The sequence below is a fragment of the Phanerochaete carnosa genome, assembly GCF_000300595.1.
Source record: "Phanerochaete carnosa HHB-10118-sp unplaced genomic scaffold PHACAscaffold_2, whole genome shotgun sequence".
Taxonomy (NCBI): Eukaryota; Fungi; Basidiomycota; class Agaricomycetes; order Polyporales; family Phanerochaetaceae; genus Phanerochaete; species Phanerochaete carnosa.
Window position 1 is genome coordinate 3,426,615 of NW_006767629.1, and position 18,220 is coordinate 3,444,834.

The 18,220-nt window shown below is 50.5% G+C and overlaps 2 protein-coding genes across 2 annotated transcripts in view; both read left to right on the forward strand.

The window, feature by feature from the left end:
* Positions 1 to 192: 192 nt before the first annotated feature.
* On the forward strand, positions 193 to 1,776 carry PHACADRAFT_158253 (uncharacterized protein; the record flags this gene model as incomplete). The annotated part of the gene is made up of 4 exons (XM_007392335.1): positions 193 to 398; positions 435 to 548; positions 613 to 1,153; positions 1,261 to 1,776. The coding sequence occupies 4 exons, from the start codon at positions 193 to 195 to the stop codon at positions 1,774 to 1,776; spliced, it is 1,377 nt and encodes a 458-aa protein (XP_007392397.1).
* A 1,563-nt stretch (positions 1,777 to 3,339) lies between these two features.
* Positions 3,340 to 18,220, forward strand: part of PHACADRAFT_250592 (uncharacterized protein) — a gene marked incomplete at its 3' end in the record, with an annotated part of 57,957 nt that continues 43,076 nt past the window's right edge. Inside the window, exons 1-4 of the mRNA XM_007392336.1 lie at positions 3,340 to 3,375; positions 3,431 to 3,505; positions 3,560 to 3,587; positions 3,640 to 5,219. Coding sequence (XP_007392398.1) covers positions 3,957 to 5,219 — 1,263 coding nt within the window. The remainder of the gene's footprint in view (positions 3,376 to 3,430; positions 3,506 to 3,559; positions 3,588 to 3,639; positions 5,220 to 18,220) is intronic.

Sequence of the window (18,220 nt, forward strand, 5' to 3'; positions counted from 1 at the left end):
CCATGACGCCCTAGAACGTTCAATCAAGCACTTGTATCTATCCGAACCTCGCTACTTTGGCACGGGCTTGGAGAAATACGCGTCTTTCGCCATGGGCTCGACGCGGCCTACATAGCTCTGACGTGTGCAGGGAGAACCGCCTCTCGGACGTGCATGCATGCCTGCCCTCTCGTCCTCGTTCCCCAGAGAGAGATGTCCCTCGAACACTCCCCATCTATCGCTTCCAAGGAGGAGGCAGAGTTTGGGTTCTCCAAGGAGATCGCTACTGGAAACGAAGAGTTTGGCGGCACCGAAGAGCGCAAGAAGCTGGAGCGCAAGCTGCTTCGTAAACTTGACATGCGGATGACCATCCTGGTCGTCATCTATATTCTCAACTACGTACGTGGACCCTCTGCTTAGTGTTCAAGTGCCTGAGCTCATCATGGGCCCTAAAGTGACTGGAACAATGCCAGCGCTGCACGTCTGCGTGGATTCGAGGCGGATTTGCATCTCAAAGGGCAGCAGTTCGCGACGATTCTGAGCATTCTCTATGTCGGTTACATTCTCACGTAGATTCCCTCGTGAGTTACAACAGCTGCAGTAATATTCAAGCAATTTCTGATTGTTTTACAGAAATATGCTGCTCAACTACACTGGTCGACCGTCCATTTACCTCCCGTGCTGCATGGTGATCTGGGGCACCATCTCCTGCCTCACAGGTGTTACGACCAACTTCGTCGGCGCGCTGCTCACGCGGTTTTTCCCGGGCTTCGTCGAAGCAGCTTTCTTTCCCAGCGCGCTCTTCCTGCTGTTCAAGTGGTACACACGCAAGGAGGTCGGGATGCGCACGACACTGCTCTCGTGTGGCAGCCTGATCAGCAACGCGTTCGGGTCGCTCATCGCGTCCGGCATCCTCGATGGCATGCAGGGCAAGCTCGGGCATGCCGCCTGGCGTTGGCTGTTCTACATCGAGGGCGCGCTCACGATCTTCGCCGCCATCTGCGCGATCTTCATTCTGCCAGACTTCCCCACGACGTCTCATCGCTGGCTCTCGCCGCTCGAGGTCAAGCTCGCCGAGCGCCGCATGCTGGAAGACGTCGGTGTCGGCGACGAGGCCGAGACTGAGACCGGCGGCCCGCTGCACGGCCTCCTGCAGGCAATCACCGATTGGAAGGTGTGGTGGCTTGCACTCACACTGACCAGCATGTCATCTTCCTATCCTTCGTACGCCTCCGTCTCTCTCGCGCGGTCTCACAGCGACACTGGAACGTTTGACCACAGAATGCGTTCTTCCCGACACTTGCCGCCATGATGGGCTACAGCACGACGGTGACGCTGCTGCTATGCGCGCCGCCGTGGGCGCTCGCGACGCTCGACGCCTTCGACGCCGCACGGCACTCGGACGCGACCGGCGAGCGGTTCTGGCACGTCGCGCTCCCGCTCGCAGGCGGGCTCGTCGGGTACGTGCTGGCGACGGCGACGATGGACACGGGTGCGCGGTACGTGGCGCTGTTCCTGCTGGCGCAGGCGTACGCGGCGTTCATCGTGTTCCTGGCGTGGGTCGCGAACAGCGTGCCGCGGCCACCGGGCAAGCGGGCCGTCGCGCTCGCGCTGGTCAACGCGTTCTCGCAGCTCGGCAACGTCGCGGGCTCGTATGTCTGGCCGAGTGCGTGGGGCCCGAGTTACCGCTCGTCGTATGCAATATGCATCGCGACGAATGGGCTCGCGATCGTCATGTGCTTCGTGTTCAAGAGGCACCTCGAGACGCTGAACAGGAGGGCCGAGGAGTGCGAGTGAGAGCAGGGGGGTCCCAAGGGTTTCCGGTACATTACATGACTTACACTTTCTAGAACCGGCGTCGTGTGGGTTAATTCAAGTGTAATTTTGCACGCATATACCCCATGTACCACTGTATCATTATTCTCCATGATAGTTACATCATTCTTTCCCGTGTTGAACTGTCGATCGCTCCTGCTCCGAGGCCTAGGTTATCCAGTAGTTCAATAACGTCCCTACACGTCTCTTGAGTACCATCCGAACGCGCACATGCCATCCAGACGGCTCGACGAGGCGAACCACTAAACCAGCATCTTTCTTACTGGCACTGCCGACTCCTCCGAGTCCATAATCTCTGTCGTGGCAGACCTGTGCCAAACATGTGCATGTGTTTTGACGGCGTACCACGGTAGATGCTACACGTTCGGCATGGGCAACTTCATCCAGCGCGTACGCGAAGTCAACTAGAGCCAAATCGGGAAAGCTCCGTTGTAGCACAGGACACTTACTTGCATCGCACAATGTTAATTTTCGATTCAACCTCGACCCCTTCCACTCCCAGCCATACAACCACAGCGAAAGTATGTCCTATGTGATGCTACGAAATCATAGCTGTCTGTGCTCAGAATACATGAGTACAACCATGGCTTTGCCACTTGATGCCGACTCACGACTCACGGCCCCGGGCCCTCGCTACACGCCACAAGTTGCGCGATCTTCACAAGCCAACTTGCGAGGTATATACCAGTGTAGCGATCACTGTCGTATCTTCCTGTGACACAACCGAGACTCAAATATCTCATGTTCATTATTCCCTGCGGCAACTCTCTTTCATCAAACCTTCCTGGCGAGAGCGCGGTGAGGGCGTGGCAAACTTGTGGTTATTCGCCCATCTTCACAGCCGGACTGAAAATTTCGAGGCCTCTCTTTGACCTCTGTCACCTCCACCTCCACCTATGAAAGGAACCGCACGCAGGTTCAAGCAGAAGCTATGAGGCATCGACAAAAAAGATGCTGCATATACCGCCATCGACGGTCTGCAACGCGCCCTCGATGCATTCAACCAAGTAGCAGGCAATCTCGGCGTGCCAGGTCTGCAGACTGGTATTACTGGTCTGTCGACGGTGTTGGCGATGATCCAGGTGCGTGTCATGCACGGCCTCGCTGGACAGAGGCGCTCAAGCTGGGGCCAGAAATTGCATGGGAATAGTGAAGACATCGATAAACTCACGAGGAAGGTTGAAGATTTGACCAAAATGGTGAAGGATTGTGTGGAGCTGCACGGATCGAGCATATCACTCCCGATGCAGGCCAGAGTTGATCGACTACTGTCGTGAGTTTTATGTTCATACCACTAATTTGGGCTGCTTACGCCGTACAGTTCATGGAAGGCGACGAATGACGATGCCGTTGAACTCAAGTCGCAGAGTAAGCTGCTGAGGATATGGAATGCGGACGAAAAGGCAAAGAAGATCACTAGTTTCGTACAGAGGTTGTCGTGGTCGATTCAGAGCTTCATGGTAAGAACTGTCCGTGCTCTGGCTTGCGCTCTCATCTGCTGATGCAGCTAATTTCCAACTTCAGGTGGAAGGCACGTTGGCAATCGAGTTCGCTCTGGATGTACATGATAGATAGTCTTCAATTGTCTACTCTTGCACCAACTACAGATGAACAGGATCAAGCACGTATGATCAAAGAGAATGCACGGCAATCGAAGAAGAAGCTGGATGACGTACAGGACAGTGTTCGGGTAAGTATCTCCCAGCGAATACACGATTCACTGATCAATTGTTGCGTCTGCCAGCGCCTCCAACTGCTTCCCTGCCCAGAAGGTATGTATAGCGATGGTGCGCAGTATCTGCTGTTTTGATCACTCGAATCTAGGTATATTGGTACCACTTTACGCTGTGTCGGCGCGATTCGACTGTGGCCCGGAACGTACAGCCTGTCTGGAAGAGACGCATACCGACATCTTGGATGGAATCTCCACCTGGGCATCAAGTCAGCACATGCATAGTAACAATCCCAGTCCTGCTCCAGACTCCAGTCACGATGAACCCAATATTTCATGGCTGAACGGCCAGGCCGGCTCTGGCAAGACGACGATTGCGTACACCATCGCAGAGCAATGTCAAGAACAAGGCATTCTTGGCGCAAGCTTCTTCTGCTCTCGGTCCGATACCGACTGCAGTAATCCCTTGATGATATTCACGACAATCGCGTACCAGCTCGGACTATTCCACCGGCCTCACAGGGACCTGGTCGCACAGGTACTCCAGAAGGACCCTCTGATTGTATACTCCAGCGTCACTCGCCAATTCGAGGAGCTGATATTGCAGCCGCTGACCCAGCTCCGCGATAGCTTTCCACCATGCGTCGTAGTGATCGATGCGCTTGACGAATGTCGAGACTCCCAAGTTACGTCTGCGGTGCTGTCTACTCTCCTGAAGCACGCGGAAGATCTCTCCCCCCTCCGATTCTTCATCACTAGTCGCCCCGAGCAGCACATTGTCGGCAGCTTCGACACTCCCGACTATCGCAATGCGTTTGGGAAGCTGGTTCTGCATGAGATCTCATTACCGCTTGTCACCGTGGACATCACTCGCTACTTTACCGCAACCCTATCTGATATTAGAAGGCGATTCAAGCTGCCAGAGTCGTGGCCTGAGAAGGCGGACATCGAGACGCTGAGCAAGATGGCCAATGGGCTGTTCATCTTTGCTGCAACTGCGGTCAAGTTCATTGGAGACCGGAACTACAACGACCCCGTGGGACAACTCAAGATGCTTACATCGGCCGCGATTTCCCTCGGATCTCATCGGCTGCTCGACGAGCTGTATCTTCAAGTGCTCGACACCGCATTTCCTGACGTCTCGAAGGGCCTGTCAGGACGTATCAAGTCAGTGCTCGGCTCGATCGTCGTGGCCCAAGATCCCCTCCCCATTGCCAGCCTCGCGCGTCTAACCGACCTCGCTTCTGATACGGCATACGCCTCCCTTCTAGGACTGCACTCCGTCCTCGTCGTTCCATCCTCTGAGGAGTCTGAGTCCAACATCCGCATCATCCATCCGACCTTTGCCGAATTCCTGCTCGACTCGGATCGCTGCACGAGCCGGTCATTCGTCATCAATTCGCGGGCGCAACACACACTGCTGCTCCGTGGATGTTTAAAGGCGCTGAAGGAACTCAAGCGAGACATTTGTGACATCCGGGACCCGTCTGTGCTCAACATCGAGGTCGATGGCCTAGCTATGCGTGTGGAGAAGGCGATTCCGCCACACTTGAGATATCCGTGTCGGCACTGGTACACTCATTTGGTGGGCGGCGAGGTCTCGGACGAGATCCTGGATGGGCTGTTGGAATTTTCACAGAAGGACCTGGTGCACTGGGTCGAGGCATGCAGCCTACTTGGAGTTCTCAGAGATGCAATCTCTGGGCTGAGCGAGTCGCAGCGGAAGCTTAGGGTGAGTGTGATCAACTCTCGGGATTTCCAAGTGCTGCAGTGTCTAAACTGTCAAGTAGGACGTGGATGATGGGCGAGCCAGGAGGACTGTGCTCCTGTTGAACAACTGCGAGCGGCTGATTGTCGGCTACTTTCCTGCAATCAGTGGTTCAGCACTGCAGTTGTACTATTTGATCCTGTCACTCGTTCCAAAGGACACGACGCTTGGGCAGATCTACGCACACGAATGTCTCGCGGAGAGCTCGGTCAAAGTTGTCGGGGGCGTGGCAGACTCGTGGGACACTTGCTTGGGCACAGTCATCGCACACGAAGGCGAACGGGTCCGGGCCATCGACTTTGCCCCTGATGGCAGGACGATCGTCTCTTTGGGCGAGGACAGCAAGATACGGATTTGGGACGCGCTTACATGCACCCTGGTTCTCGTCCTCCCCGGCCATTCCGGCCCAGTCAGCTCTGTCAAGTATTCTCCGGACGGTGCCCGCATTGCCTCCGCTGCCGATGACTGCACAGCCAAGATCTGGGACGCCGTGTCCGGCATGCTTCTTCGCACCCTCGAAGGGCATACGCGTTGGGTCCGGTGCGCAGTCTTCACACCCGACGGGAGGCGCATCGTGTCTGGCTCTGGTGACAATTCCGTCAAGATCTGGGATGCTGGATCGTGTGTGGCAACTTTGACCGAGCACCAAGACTCGATCAAATCCGTTGCCGTGTCTCCGGATGGCCTTTGGATGGCGTCGGGTGCAGACGACTTAGTCTGCCTGTGGAGCATGGAAGCGCCGTACAATCATCGCGTCTTGCTGAAGCGGAAACGCGAGAACTTATTCTATTCCGTCGCCTTCACACCAGACAGCTCCAAAGTTCTGATTGCCCCATCGGAGGCAGGGAAGGTGTCCGTCTGGGATGTCAAGACCGTCGAGCACCTCTATAACCTCCGGCTATCCCTGTCCACCCGCAGTCCCAGCTTTTTCCCAGCCGGAGACAAGTTTGCATGTGGATCAGGAAAATCTATCGTCGTCTTAGACCTTGCTCATGGCGAGACTCTACAATTGTTCACCGGTCACACCGACAATGTCAACTGTGTCGCCTATGACCGAGACGGGACTCGCATCGCGTCTTGCTCGTACGATGGCACCGTCTGACTGTGGAACGCGACGCAGGACGCAGTCAACATGCCGCGGCACGAGAATACTGTCAAGTCATCCACTCTGTCTAGCAAGGAGCCAGTGGACTGTCGCTTGACCGTCTTCTCTCAGGACAGAAGTCGCGCGCTGCTGATACGCGACAACGATTCCATGGAGGTGTACAAGACCGACACATGGGACTGGGCACACAAGCCTCTGTCCTTACTCTCAGAACACATGCACTACGTAGCATTCTCACCAGACGACGCGGTGATTCTTACGGCGTCCGAAGGGGAAAATGGCGAGGTGACACTCCGGGACGCTGCTTCTGGATCACTGCGGGCCCGGTGGAAAGGTGCGGAGTACGTTGCGCCCTGGTATCCTTCTAGCCGAGACACGCTCTTGTGGAACGGCATGTCGAGCTATATGCCGCACTCCTTCGGTGGCCAGTCGTCGTCGATCATGTTTCCGCCGCACAGCCGATACCTGCTCACAGGGGCCATCTCCGGGGCCGGCAGCTCTGGAGAGGGCGCTGCCTGTCTCTGGGATGTCGCGACGGGAAAACTCATCCGCGAGTTTGTCGGACACAGTCGCGATGTTGTCTCCGTCGCCTTCTCCCTCGACGGCAGACGCATCGCAACAGGCTCCGGCAATAGGACGGTCATCATTTGGGAGGTCGCCACCGGAGCGCGTGTTGCGACGTGTAGCAGACATCGCGATTGGGTGTTCTCAGTCGCCTTCTCTCTGAATGGAGAGCGCGTCGTGTCGGGAGGTGAGGATCATTGCATTCACTCGTGGAGTGCAGAGGGAGGCGAGTTGCTTCAGTCGTTCGAGGGGCACACGGACTGGGTATCGTCGGTCGCCTTTACTCCCAATGGGGACGTCGTCATTTCCTCCTCGGACGACAACACCATGCGACTCTGGGACGTCAACACGGGCGCTTGTCTCCTCGTCCTCAACCCAGGTACCTGGAGCAGCACTGTGTGACTGTCCCCTGAGGGCTCCGGCATCCTAGTTGGCGACGACAATCGACTCATTCAGCTATGGGCACCTCTCGATGTAGACGCGCAGGCGACGACATCACTTCCTTGGCTCCCGCGTCGTACCTGGCCTATGTACTACATCGAGGACAGCTGGCTCTTCTCGCTGACGCCAGCTCGGCGGATACGACTGTGTTGGGTTCCGGCGGACTGGCAGGGGTTGGTAGGATACCACGGGCAGAATGTTCTGTTTGGGAAACAGGGTGCTCGGCTTAATTTTTCAGCATTGGGTGGCTACCTCGAGAGCTTGCGCACTGATCGCACGTAGTAGTACTAGTGTCATATTTAAAGTATTATTTATGTCATCTCTGTTTCATAATGCCGCGTAGCAGACAAGTTGACAATACCAGCGAGTGAGACACAGTGGAAGCCAGTAGCACATGCTCCCCTTGCCGCGGACAAATGAAGCACACTTACGGTGGCACAGCTGGTTTGAGCCAATTATATGATGAGTACACTACACATCAATACTGCGGGTATTACTGATTTGTCCTGGTCCATGATGGTAGCGAAAGTTACTGCGTAGGCATGATAGACATGTCAGGTGGTAGACACTAGCAAAGCCAGGCAATACAACGTCTGCGCACGACTGCAGCCAAACTTGAGGTGTCACATACCCAGCTGACCAGAACCTTGTCTCCTCCCCGCAGCTTGCTCAACTTCTCCACCAGCAACACGGCCCCGCACAAACTTGCTGCCATCTGTCCTCTGGCTCCCGACTACAGGCAATCACCGCTTAGCCTTGCCTTTGTCGATGACATTCAGCACGGTCATCACGGATGTCACGTCGGCCGTGACTGCAGGGTGCAAAACTGATCCCACCTGCGCAGTGTCTTCTCTCCGCGCCGCCACAGCAACTGGCAGTCGAAGCAGACTACTCGGCGCCGCAAGGTCTTTTGGTTGCACCTCAACATGGCCCGCGGGCTGCATCTATTAAGGCCCTCGGCGTCCGACTCCTGGTCTTCCTCCACATCATCAAGCATACATGAGGGCTTCGCGCCGCCATGGCCAAAGCGTAAGATCGGGGAACTTGTTCCCGCTGGTGACAAAGTCTTGTCTGACCGGTTGCTAAAATCTTGCACGATCTTGACCAAGCCGATCCTTGCTGCAGAGGAAAGCGAATGACCACTCGAAGGTTTCACCCTTTTCCGGACTATTCAATTCCAGTCCATTTCTGGACCACTTCCATTTCCCGGACATTCTTGTACATACATTGTCCCTTCTCTGCTGATCCTGCAGTAGCTAGGTTAGTATAAATACCTGCCGGAAATGTCATGTACTTTAGCTTCGGCCTCCTGTATTATCAGTCACTTTCTATATCATTTCCGGACTTTGTCTAAGTCCATGTTCTACACTCTACGACTCTTACATTGATCAAGTTCTGACCAGTTCAAAACCACCATCTGTGCGCAGGTGTATGCCTGGCTCTTACAGCATAGGTGGGAAGGGCATCACCACCTGGGAGGGTTATAACATGTTTGAATACTATGTATGTAGCTGCATTTAGCTTGTCTCTGCCTGTAGGCTTCTGTACATCTGCATATGTGGTGTTTTTAAGCCCTGTGTGCATACCCATGTTGTTGAGTGTAGTTCAGCCCTTTCCTAGTATGCTAGGGATCCACAGAGCTCTATATGTTATCTACTTGTGTCAGAGCACCTGAATAACCATTTGTACCTAGCTGCATTCATTACTAAAGGCTGAGAACAGTGGGCAAGCTATCATGAGTGCAATAAGGGTTCTGACCTCCTGCCTGCATCTCTGCATGTTATCCTGGCCTCAAAATTGCTTCCCCACACTTGAATAACATGTATATATATGTCTAGAGCCATCCGATGTTCTTCCAAGCTCTTTACAATGTACAGGACCATTTGTTTCTGGTGCCCTTTTTCGCTTCAAAGATTATTTATTATTTATTATAATGTATACATCACAGGAAGATATGAGGGTTGAGTTCTACACTAAAAAAGTATAGTAGAACCAATTCTAACACTTGCCCTGACAGTTCTATGAGGGGGCAAGGAAGGGGAGCAGGTGCAATAGCCTGCAGAAGCTGGTTTCCCGCGCTCTGGCGCTTATTTCAAATCCGGGAGCGCTACCATATATATCCAAAAACTCGCCGGCTCCAGGTGAGCTTTTTGTGAATAGCAGCCCAAACACTGAATTGCTGGGCTGCTTACTAATGGAGAACTTGTTTGTACATATGTTCTCCATGACATGATGCAAAAACATTCAATATGTGGTATGTTCAAAACATATGGTATGTTTTAAAGTGCTTTACCATACTGAGATAATGTTTTGACTTAGTCATCTTTTCAGAAAGTTGGTATATACCATATGTAGTCTAATTTCAAGCTCAGACATCTTTATTTGGACTATTGCAGCCTAAAACAGTTGCTACCTGGGTTACTACTAAATCATGTTTCATGGCTCATAGCAATTACTCACATATCAAGCTTTAAACCTGGGCTAACACCTCGGGCATCGTGGGCATCGTAGGTGTGCTGTGAGCAGTGCTAGCGGGCATTGACGCAATGGAACCATGGGCAGAAGATGGCTGGTGGCGAGTGTTGCTGCCACTGAAGGTAGACAAGATGTCTGCCATAGTCTTGGCCACGATAGCTGCGCACTCTTCCTTCAACTGACTACAGAACATTTTTTTTAGAGTGCTGGTATGTCTATCAAACCATTGCTTGACTTCGACTTCGCACTTGCTCTCCTCGCCAAGTGAACAGATATGCAGCTCGCCCCCCTTGAGCATGGGGTGAGCTTCATTGTACAGCACAAACAACTAGCCGCCCTGCCCGTTGTTAGCTGTGCGATTGTACCATTGGTATGAGAGAGCAGCCAGATGACCGACCAGAGGCTGATCCATCCCCCAAGCCTTGAGGAGCTCGGCGTCAATTTTGACAGCTAGCTCTCTATTGGTGCAAATGTTACCAGGAGGCACAGGATAGCTGACTAGACGAGGCTGTCCCTGGTAAGTGCGTAAGTATAAGACAAGGCTAATTCAAGGTGGGTGAGGGTCTACCTTCATGTCCCGTGCTCACATCCTTGTATTCCAAATGACAATTTGAACCTTCTCGGAGACTTCCTCTTCTATCTTCTTGGCGTTCAAGTTCTTGTTTTGCAACAATGTCTTCTCATGCTGGTCTTGGAGATAGGACTCTGAAAACGACGACTTCATGTGCGTCTTGTAGACACGGTCGGACTTCTGTGGCCCTGGTGCTGTAAAGGCTGAGTTATCACATTGATTGGAATGGAGAGAAGCGTCAAGACATACTAGCAGCTGTGGCAGGTATTGTGGTAGCTGTTGATTTGGGCTGAGAGCGTGCAAGAGATGGTGTGGACTCAACTGGGGTGCTTTGAGTTTGAGCACTCGCATCTGAAACCAAGAGATCACACGCAGACATTGAGAGGACAAAATGCAAAAAGGCAAACAGAGACTTATCAATGAATATTGTAGAGATGGGCTGGCTCACACAGGGAACTGTCTCAGCTGTGACAGGTCCGGGCTGTGGAGGCTGGACAGCTAGGGTGGCAGCTGAGGGGCCAGTTGACAGGTTGGATGGGTGTTGGTTCGTATTACCCCTCGAACATGGGCTTTTCTTCTTCTTCTTCTTCTTCTTCAGGCGATTGTTAGGGAAAGTGTTGTTTGTTCTCAGTAACTTGTGAATTGCACATCTGCCTTGTTGCTCGCACTGGGACTTGGGCAGCTGCCTTTTGCAAGCTGCTGCAACCTTGCCACGCCTCTTGCACTTTCTTCCAGTGGTAGCATTGGCTGTGCTTGGCTGTGGTGGGTTCGAAACAGGCAGGGCGACGTTCAGCTGGGAAGATGAAGGAGCTGTCAGATGGAGTGGTGCAGCAGCATTCTGCGCATTGGAGACAAATGAGTTAGCTTGGGAGCAAGTCGGCATGGCGCGGCAATGCTGTGCACGAGAGTATATGAGTGGAAGAAACAGTCCGGGATTGAGGTATGGATCGTACGAGTGCGGGAGCCAGATGAATGACGACAGTCCAGGATGAACTTCGCACTGCGTCATTGCATATAAATGGCTGAACAGTGCGCAGGAGCGCTGTAGAAGGGTATTCAGCCTAAGTGCCAAAGAACCGCAGAACATGGCCTATGTACGCACTTACAACGTTTTCCTTCTCGCTTTCTTTCTCTTCCCTCTCCATAGTCTATAGGATGCAGCGCGTAGATTGCACAACTCACAAGACAACCAAATGGCCTCTTCTGATGGCCGCCGTCAGGCGCTGTCGTAAAGAAAAGGTTAGGATAAAAAAAGTAAGTAAAAATAAATGAAGCTTGGTATAAAGAAGATTCTAGAAGAATCCTAGAAGGTTACTTCTTGATGAAAGGAAATGGAGTTTGGTCTGTTCTAGACTAAAAGCAAGAAGGGTATAGTATGGAATACTTAGATTTGGTTTTCCCAATCTTTTCTTTCCAGGGTTCACTGGGTTAGCCTTTCAACCAAGTTATCCTGGTGTTCATGGGGGACTAATTCAAAGACCACCTACTAATCTTGCTTGAGTACTCTAAAGCCTCACTTGCCTGTTTACAAGGGACTTTTAAGGAATCCTAGAAGATGGGCTGTAAGCAGGTTTGGTTAGTAGCTTAAGGACTAGCTACTTGGGTTAGTAGAATAGGGTTTTTATATAATTAAGATAAGAGGGTAACAAAGACAAGTTAATGTCTTAGTTAACTTAGTAAGCTTTGGCTAGTAAGGACAATTTAATGTCCTTAGAGGATTTGTATAACTTGAAGCAGTCTGAAGCTTCCAATTTAGAGTTAAAGATCAAGAATAGAATTAATCTCTTTACTGCTAGTCTAATTACTGTAAGCTCTACAGGAGACGTACCACAGTCTCAAATAATGACGCCACTAGCTCTCGCAGTCTAGGATTAGTCAAATAGTGAACTCGTGCACTATACTAAGGGTGTTTCCCTTTAGGTTATTTGAAAGTCAGAGGCTCTACTGTGCTTAAGGAATTTCCTAGGCTTTAAAGAAAGGAGTCTATTCTCTGAGAGCTAAAGAGCTCAGGGGATTAACTGCAGGTTTGCTGCCAGTTGAATCCTTGAGAGTGTGTGTGGTGCTTGGTGGGTTGGTGGTTGCTCTTTTTCTTGCTCTCAGAGAACCTCTCCTATTTATACCTTTCAGCCTATTGTTCCTTAGCCAATAGCAAAACTGGCTCTTCTATTCTACTGTAATTACTAAGCTACTTCTACTTTTATTAATAAGCATTTGTCTGTATTAGTCAGCCTTCTGTCTGTTTTACTAATGTATTGGTAAGCTATTACTAATGTTTGTTAGAGTATTACTATATTTTGGTAATTTATAGTTGTTGAGCATAGACCTTTACTAAGCATAGTTTCTAGATTACTAAGAAGCTGAGTCATATTATTAGTCATTGATTCACTTTTAGTAAGCTTGAGTGTTTATGCTTACTTTGCAGCTCTGAGTAAGCAGTCTCTTTTTGATTTGAATACCTAGCTTATTCCTTTAGTTTTCCTATACTTATAGTTATGGCGCATGACAACGCATGTGTAAGTTGAGGAGCTTGATGCCTCCTTCTTCGATTGATAGACATAGGATGTCGTAGGAGATGGGTGGGATGATTGTGTCGTCCCAAATAAAGTCTCATATGATGTGGGTCAGGGTCTTTTCAACATGAGTTGGCATGCCCATGACACATATGTGGTATTGGCTCATGCCTCCCACTATCATGTTGATGATGAGGCATTTGCCATCGAGTGAGAGTTTGCATCGGCTCCAGTGATGGAGGCCATCTCTGATTTTGTCAATGCGGGGGGCCCAGACTGTAAAGGGCGTTATGCAGTTTTCTATGTAGGCTCCTAGGAGGTGGACAGCTTCACTGTCAGATGCAATGTAGATATTTGCGGGAATTTTTGCTGGGGCGTGGGTTGGCCGGTGGGGCTGGAGTGAGTGTGAGGCAGCAACTGTTGTGCGGTAGGCTGGTGAGCCTATAGGTATAATTTAAGTCTTAGTGACGTTGAAGCGGGCATCTGAGGTGGTGCACCAGGTGGTCAGTATGGTGGAGAGATCAGAGAAGTTATCGTGTTCTGCAAGGTAGACTGTTGTGTCATCAGCAAAAAGAGTAACAATAAGGTGGTCAGGAGCTGATGGAATCTGGAAGCCGGATAGATCACTTTGGCGAAGCATGCAGGCTAGTGGTTCTATGGCAAGGTTGAAGAGTAGACAGGATAGGCGGTCACCTTGTCAGACGCCACGTGTAACTCGGAATGGAGAGCTGCGCTCTCCGTTAATGATTACGGAGGTGTGTGTATTGGAGTATAGTGACTTTACTGTGTGGATGAAGTGATGTGGTAGGTTGAAGCTTTGCAGGATGCACCACAGGTATGGGTGTTGTATTCAGTCGTATGCTTTTTCCTGGTCTAGGGCCATTTGACTTGGTGGCCTTGGCATAGTTGATCATGGCCTGAGCCAGGCACACTTGGTCAAAGATTTGTTAGTTTGGCATGAAGCCTGCTTGGTTTTCATGGATGACATCGGACACAACAGTGAGTAGTTTGTTGGCGAGTGATTTAGTGAATAGTTTATAGTCAGAGTTAAGTACAGTGATTGGCTGGTAGTTACTTATGAGTTCGCGATCATTCTTTTTATAGATTGGGCAGAGCCATCCTTCTGCAAAGTTTGTTGTTGAGTCAACTCCAAAGAGTTTAATGTTGTTATAGACAATTTGGAGGGCCCGGATCATGTTGAAGGCAGTTGTGCCCTCGTCTTTCTTTGATAGTTTGTGTTCTCGTGCCAGGTATTTCCAGAATTCATATGGTATGCCGTCAAGTCTGGGTGCCTTTCCAGAGGCTGCACTGTTGAGGGCAGGGGCGATGTCTTGGTATGTGAGTAGGTCAGAGAGGATCTTGGAAGCGTCCTCAGAGAGGTGGCAGTTTACAGCCTGGGTGGCTGCACGAGTGGCTGTGGTTAGTGAGGCAATGCTGAGTTCCTCATTGTCAATTTGTATTTCGTCATGATAGTCTCATGCGAGTTTGGCCATGCAGTTGGAGTGTTCCTCACGGTGTGAGTTGTCAGGGCGTCCAAGTGAGTAGATGATGTCGCATGGTTTAGGGTTGCGTGCAACTGAGGACCAGTAGTGGCTGACCATTTTGCCAAGTATACGGTATTGGGCCGCAGATGTTTTACGGTCATGATTGTATCATTGATGTTCAAGGTCTGTAATGCAATCGAGCAGTATACCTGCTTCGTGTTGGATATCTGGCTTTGTTTTGATATTCGGTTGGGCCAGAATTTTTGACCGTTGGATGCGCAGTGCTTTGATCTTGGCTTCCATCTTGGGGATTGCAGTGTGGGCTCGGTTTCAAATTTTAGACACAATTTTTTGTTTGAATGATGCCCAGATCTTTTGTGGGTTGTTCTCAGGTGTTCAATGGGCCGAGGCTTGGTCTAGTTGGGTAAAGAGGTTGTTTCCTTGTTGTTGAATATATGGGGCAATCTCTTCATTGTGCATGAGAAACAGTGGCATTGTCCAACGGCCTGGACCTATGAATGGGGCCTGCCAGTTGATCAGTCGGGTCATCACCATGCTATGGTCTGTTGGAAAGCCTGTTCGGGTTATGGTCCATTGTGAGGCTGTTTGTAGTAGGTCATCGGAGGTGTGAATGCGATCAATGCGCGACTGGCTGCCAGTGTCTCCTTGGATGAACGAGAAGTCTCGAGTGTCAGGGTAGGTGGTTTGCCAGCCATTGTATAGATTGAGGCATGTTTTCAGAGCATTTAGCTCAGTTACAGCTCCAGCATGGTCTGCATTTGGTGGGAGGCAATCAATTTCGTCTTCGACCAAGTTGAAGTTACTGAGCATGACGTCTACTGTGGGGCTAGGTGTGTTGTTGTTTTCCCAGATTTCTGATATCTGTGTCCAGAATTGTTGGTTGTCTGAGGGGTAGTTTGGGGCGTAGACGTTCAGTAGATGGAGTGTGCGATTGCTCTGCCATGGGATGCTAAGAAGAAGGGCACGGCCGGGTACTATAGTGTGAGTTTGTGCGCCAGCAGTGCTTAAAAGGCCTGTGTTGACTACAAAAGCTATGCCACATGCGTTTATAGTATTGGGGTCTGGAGAGTGAAAGACTGTGAAGCGGTGGCCATATTGTTTAGAGATGTGTTTGAGGAGTTCATCTGACAGGTGAGTTTCCTGGAGTGCTAGGACAGCAATTTTGTGGGTTTTCATAATGCAGTTGATGTCAGCCCATTTGGATGCGACATGCGTATGAGTTCCAGCTCCTCGGCCTCTCATGTTGAGAGTAGCAACATGTAGATTTGCCCTGGTTTTACGGCATTGTGTACGGGGCAGGAGTTGCCCACGTTGTATGGTTGCAGGTTGGGTATGGTTTTCCAGAGCAGTTACAGGGGGTATAAGTTGGAGGTGCGACTCTGGTGTTGGAGCGATTCTGATGCGGTCATCCGTCAGCTCGTTTGACTGAGCTGGGGAAGACAGACTGGCAGCATCTGAGATGCTGGCAGCCGGTGAGGGCATGGGCTCTTTGACTTGCCTGTCACCTATCTCAGTGTACCCAGGGAGCGAGTCGGCAGGCAGGCCCACTTCCAGAGCAGGCACACTGAGGAGCCTTACCTGAGTCTCACAGGGAGCTCATACTGGGGACGCTGCATTGTTATCTTTAATATAATCAGTTTTGTTTGGGGGGTGAGCAACCTACTTGTACTGCATCTCATAGTGCACGAACACTGTCACGATGCAGCCGTAGTAGTTAGCAGCAGAGACACTGCACAACTAGCCCACCTAAAAAGGCAGCCAGATGCCGAAGCGTCATGTGTATATCGCAAAAATAAAGTCTTTCTCTCCAGCTTTCCTGTCCCGCAAGCGATTAGTAAATGTGGGCTGGAGAGGGCGGGCAGCAGCACAAGGGCCCAGTGCAGCTGCTGCCCTAGGAACTTGAGCCACTGGCCCTATACCGGGGGGACCCAGACACCTCCGAGGGCATCCAGACTGGTACACGAGATCAGGTCTCAGCTAGAGAAGTTCTGCCGACTGGGTTCTTTCAGAGTTCGTTGCATTGTCACTTGGGGTGTTGTCATGAGAGGAGGTTTGTTATATTCAGATGTCTACGTAGGGTATGTACAAGGTGTCTAAGGTCAATGACGGCAGGAGCTGCAGCATTCGCCTCGTCCGTGGCCACAGTTATCTTATGTTCTGGGCGTGTGGTGCAAGTCCTTGTTGTCGTTCGTGTGTAACAGGTGTGCAGAAATCAGCTGGTCCTCCTCTCGGTGGATCGTAGTCAGTGGTGGGCCCAGCCATCCTTCGAGCAGTAGGTACTAGCAGAGGCCAAGAGGGTGGTCGGCGCTGAGGCAGCCTGGGCACAGGTTTGCATTTGGGCGGATACGTCCAATGCCTAGTGAGTTATGTGCAAATACATGCCACGTGACCGCATTGCGGAATTTGTGCCATCGGCGAGGGTCCAGTGTTGGTGGGTTAATGTAGAGGTTGGCAAGTGGCCATGAGGCCCGGCCTCCTGGTTCTGACATTTTGATGACTGTAACTTGAATGGATCAGAGCAGGTTGCTGATGGCTTGTTTGCGCGGCATGTCAGAGTACAGTGATGACCTAAAGTATTGCAACAGACTACAGAGGGGTGTTAAGATTCCTCAATATCTGCGTAAATATTACAGATGGCTGGACACATTGTATATGGTTTTTAAACTGGACAACTAGCTGTATTTTCTCAAGGTATCGCCTTGTAGCAGAAGATGTATGCTGGAAGAGTATATCAAAAATAGCTGAAAATATGCATATTTATCATATAATTTGTAGTATAATACAGACTGTAGAATAAAATTGACTCTGCACATATTAAAATGGAGCTAGTTGTATAGTATGTGTACAAATATAATGATGTGATTAGACATCCATTTGAATGAACTGTAGGGCATATCACATTGGCTTGTTTCTCTTATAGCAGTTTGCACATATTCAACTCCACAATGTGGAGAGAAAAGTTTCCCAAAATCTGTTTACAGTATGTACTTTACTAGAAGAGAGATATAGTAGCAAAATATAAGAACTTCAGCACCTGATTATGTTTGAAGCATATGAGTATACACTGTTGCATGTTGCAATGAATGTGATATGCTCTACAGTTCATTCAAATGGATGTCTAATCACATCATTATATTTGTACACATACTATACAACTAGCTCCATTTTAATATGTGCAGAGTCAATTTTATTCTACAGTCTGTATTATACTACAAATTATATGATAAATATGCATATTTTCAGCTATTTTTGATATACTCTTCCAGCATACATCTTCTGCTACAAGGCGATACCTTGAGAAAATACAGCTAGTTGTCCAGTTTAAAAACCATATACAATGTGTCCAGCCATCTGTAATATTTACGCAGATATTAAGGAATCTTAACACCCCTCTGTAGTCTGTTGCAATACTTTAGGTCGTCACTGTAGTGCGGGTGGGATGACAGAAGATGTGCTAGGAGCTGTGCGAGGGTGCCATGCGAGAATTCTGATATGAAGACGCTGCGAATCGCGCCTGGTTCCCAGGTGGAGAATTCGCGGAATTGACCGATGTGTGTTGGAAGTGGTGGCGAAGTTGTGGCCCAGCAGAAGAATGTGCACGGGAGGGTGGACCAGCAGAAATGTTCTACTAGTGCGTCATGTTCTTCCTGAGACAGATCGTAGATGGCGTACACAAATGGGCCATCGGTTCGGCGGCGGCCATTGGGTCTCGGGGCCGCTACGCGTGCGTGGCTGAAGCTGAGATCGCAGAGGGTCTGTTCTAAAAAAAAACCATGCGGCCTTTGTCGGTCCAC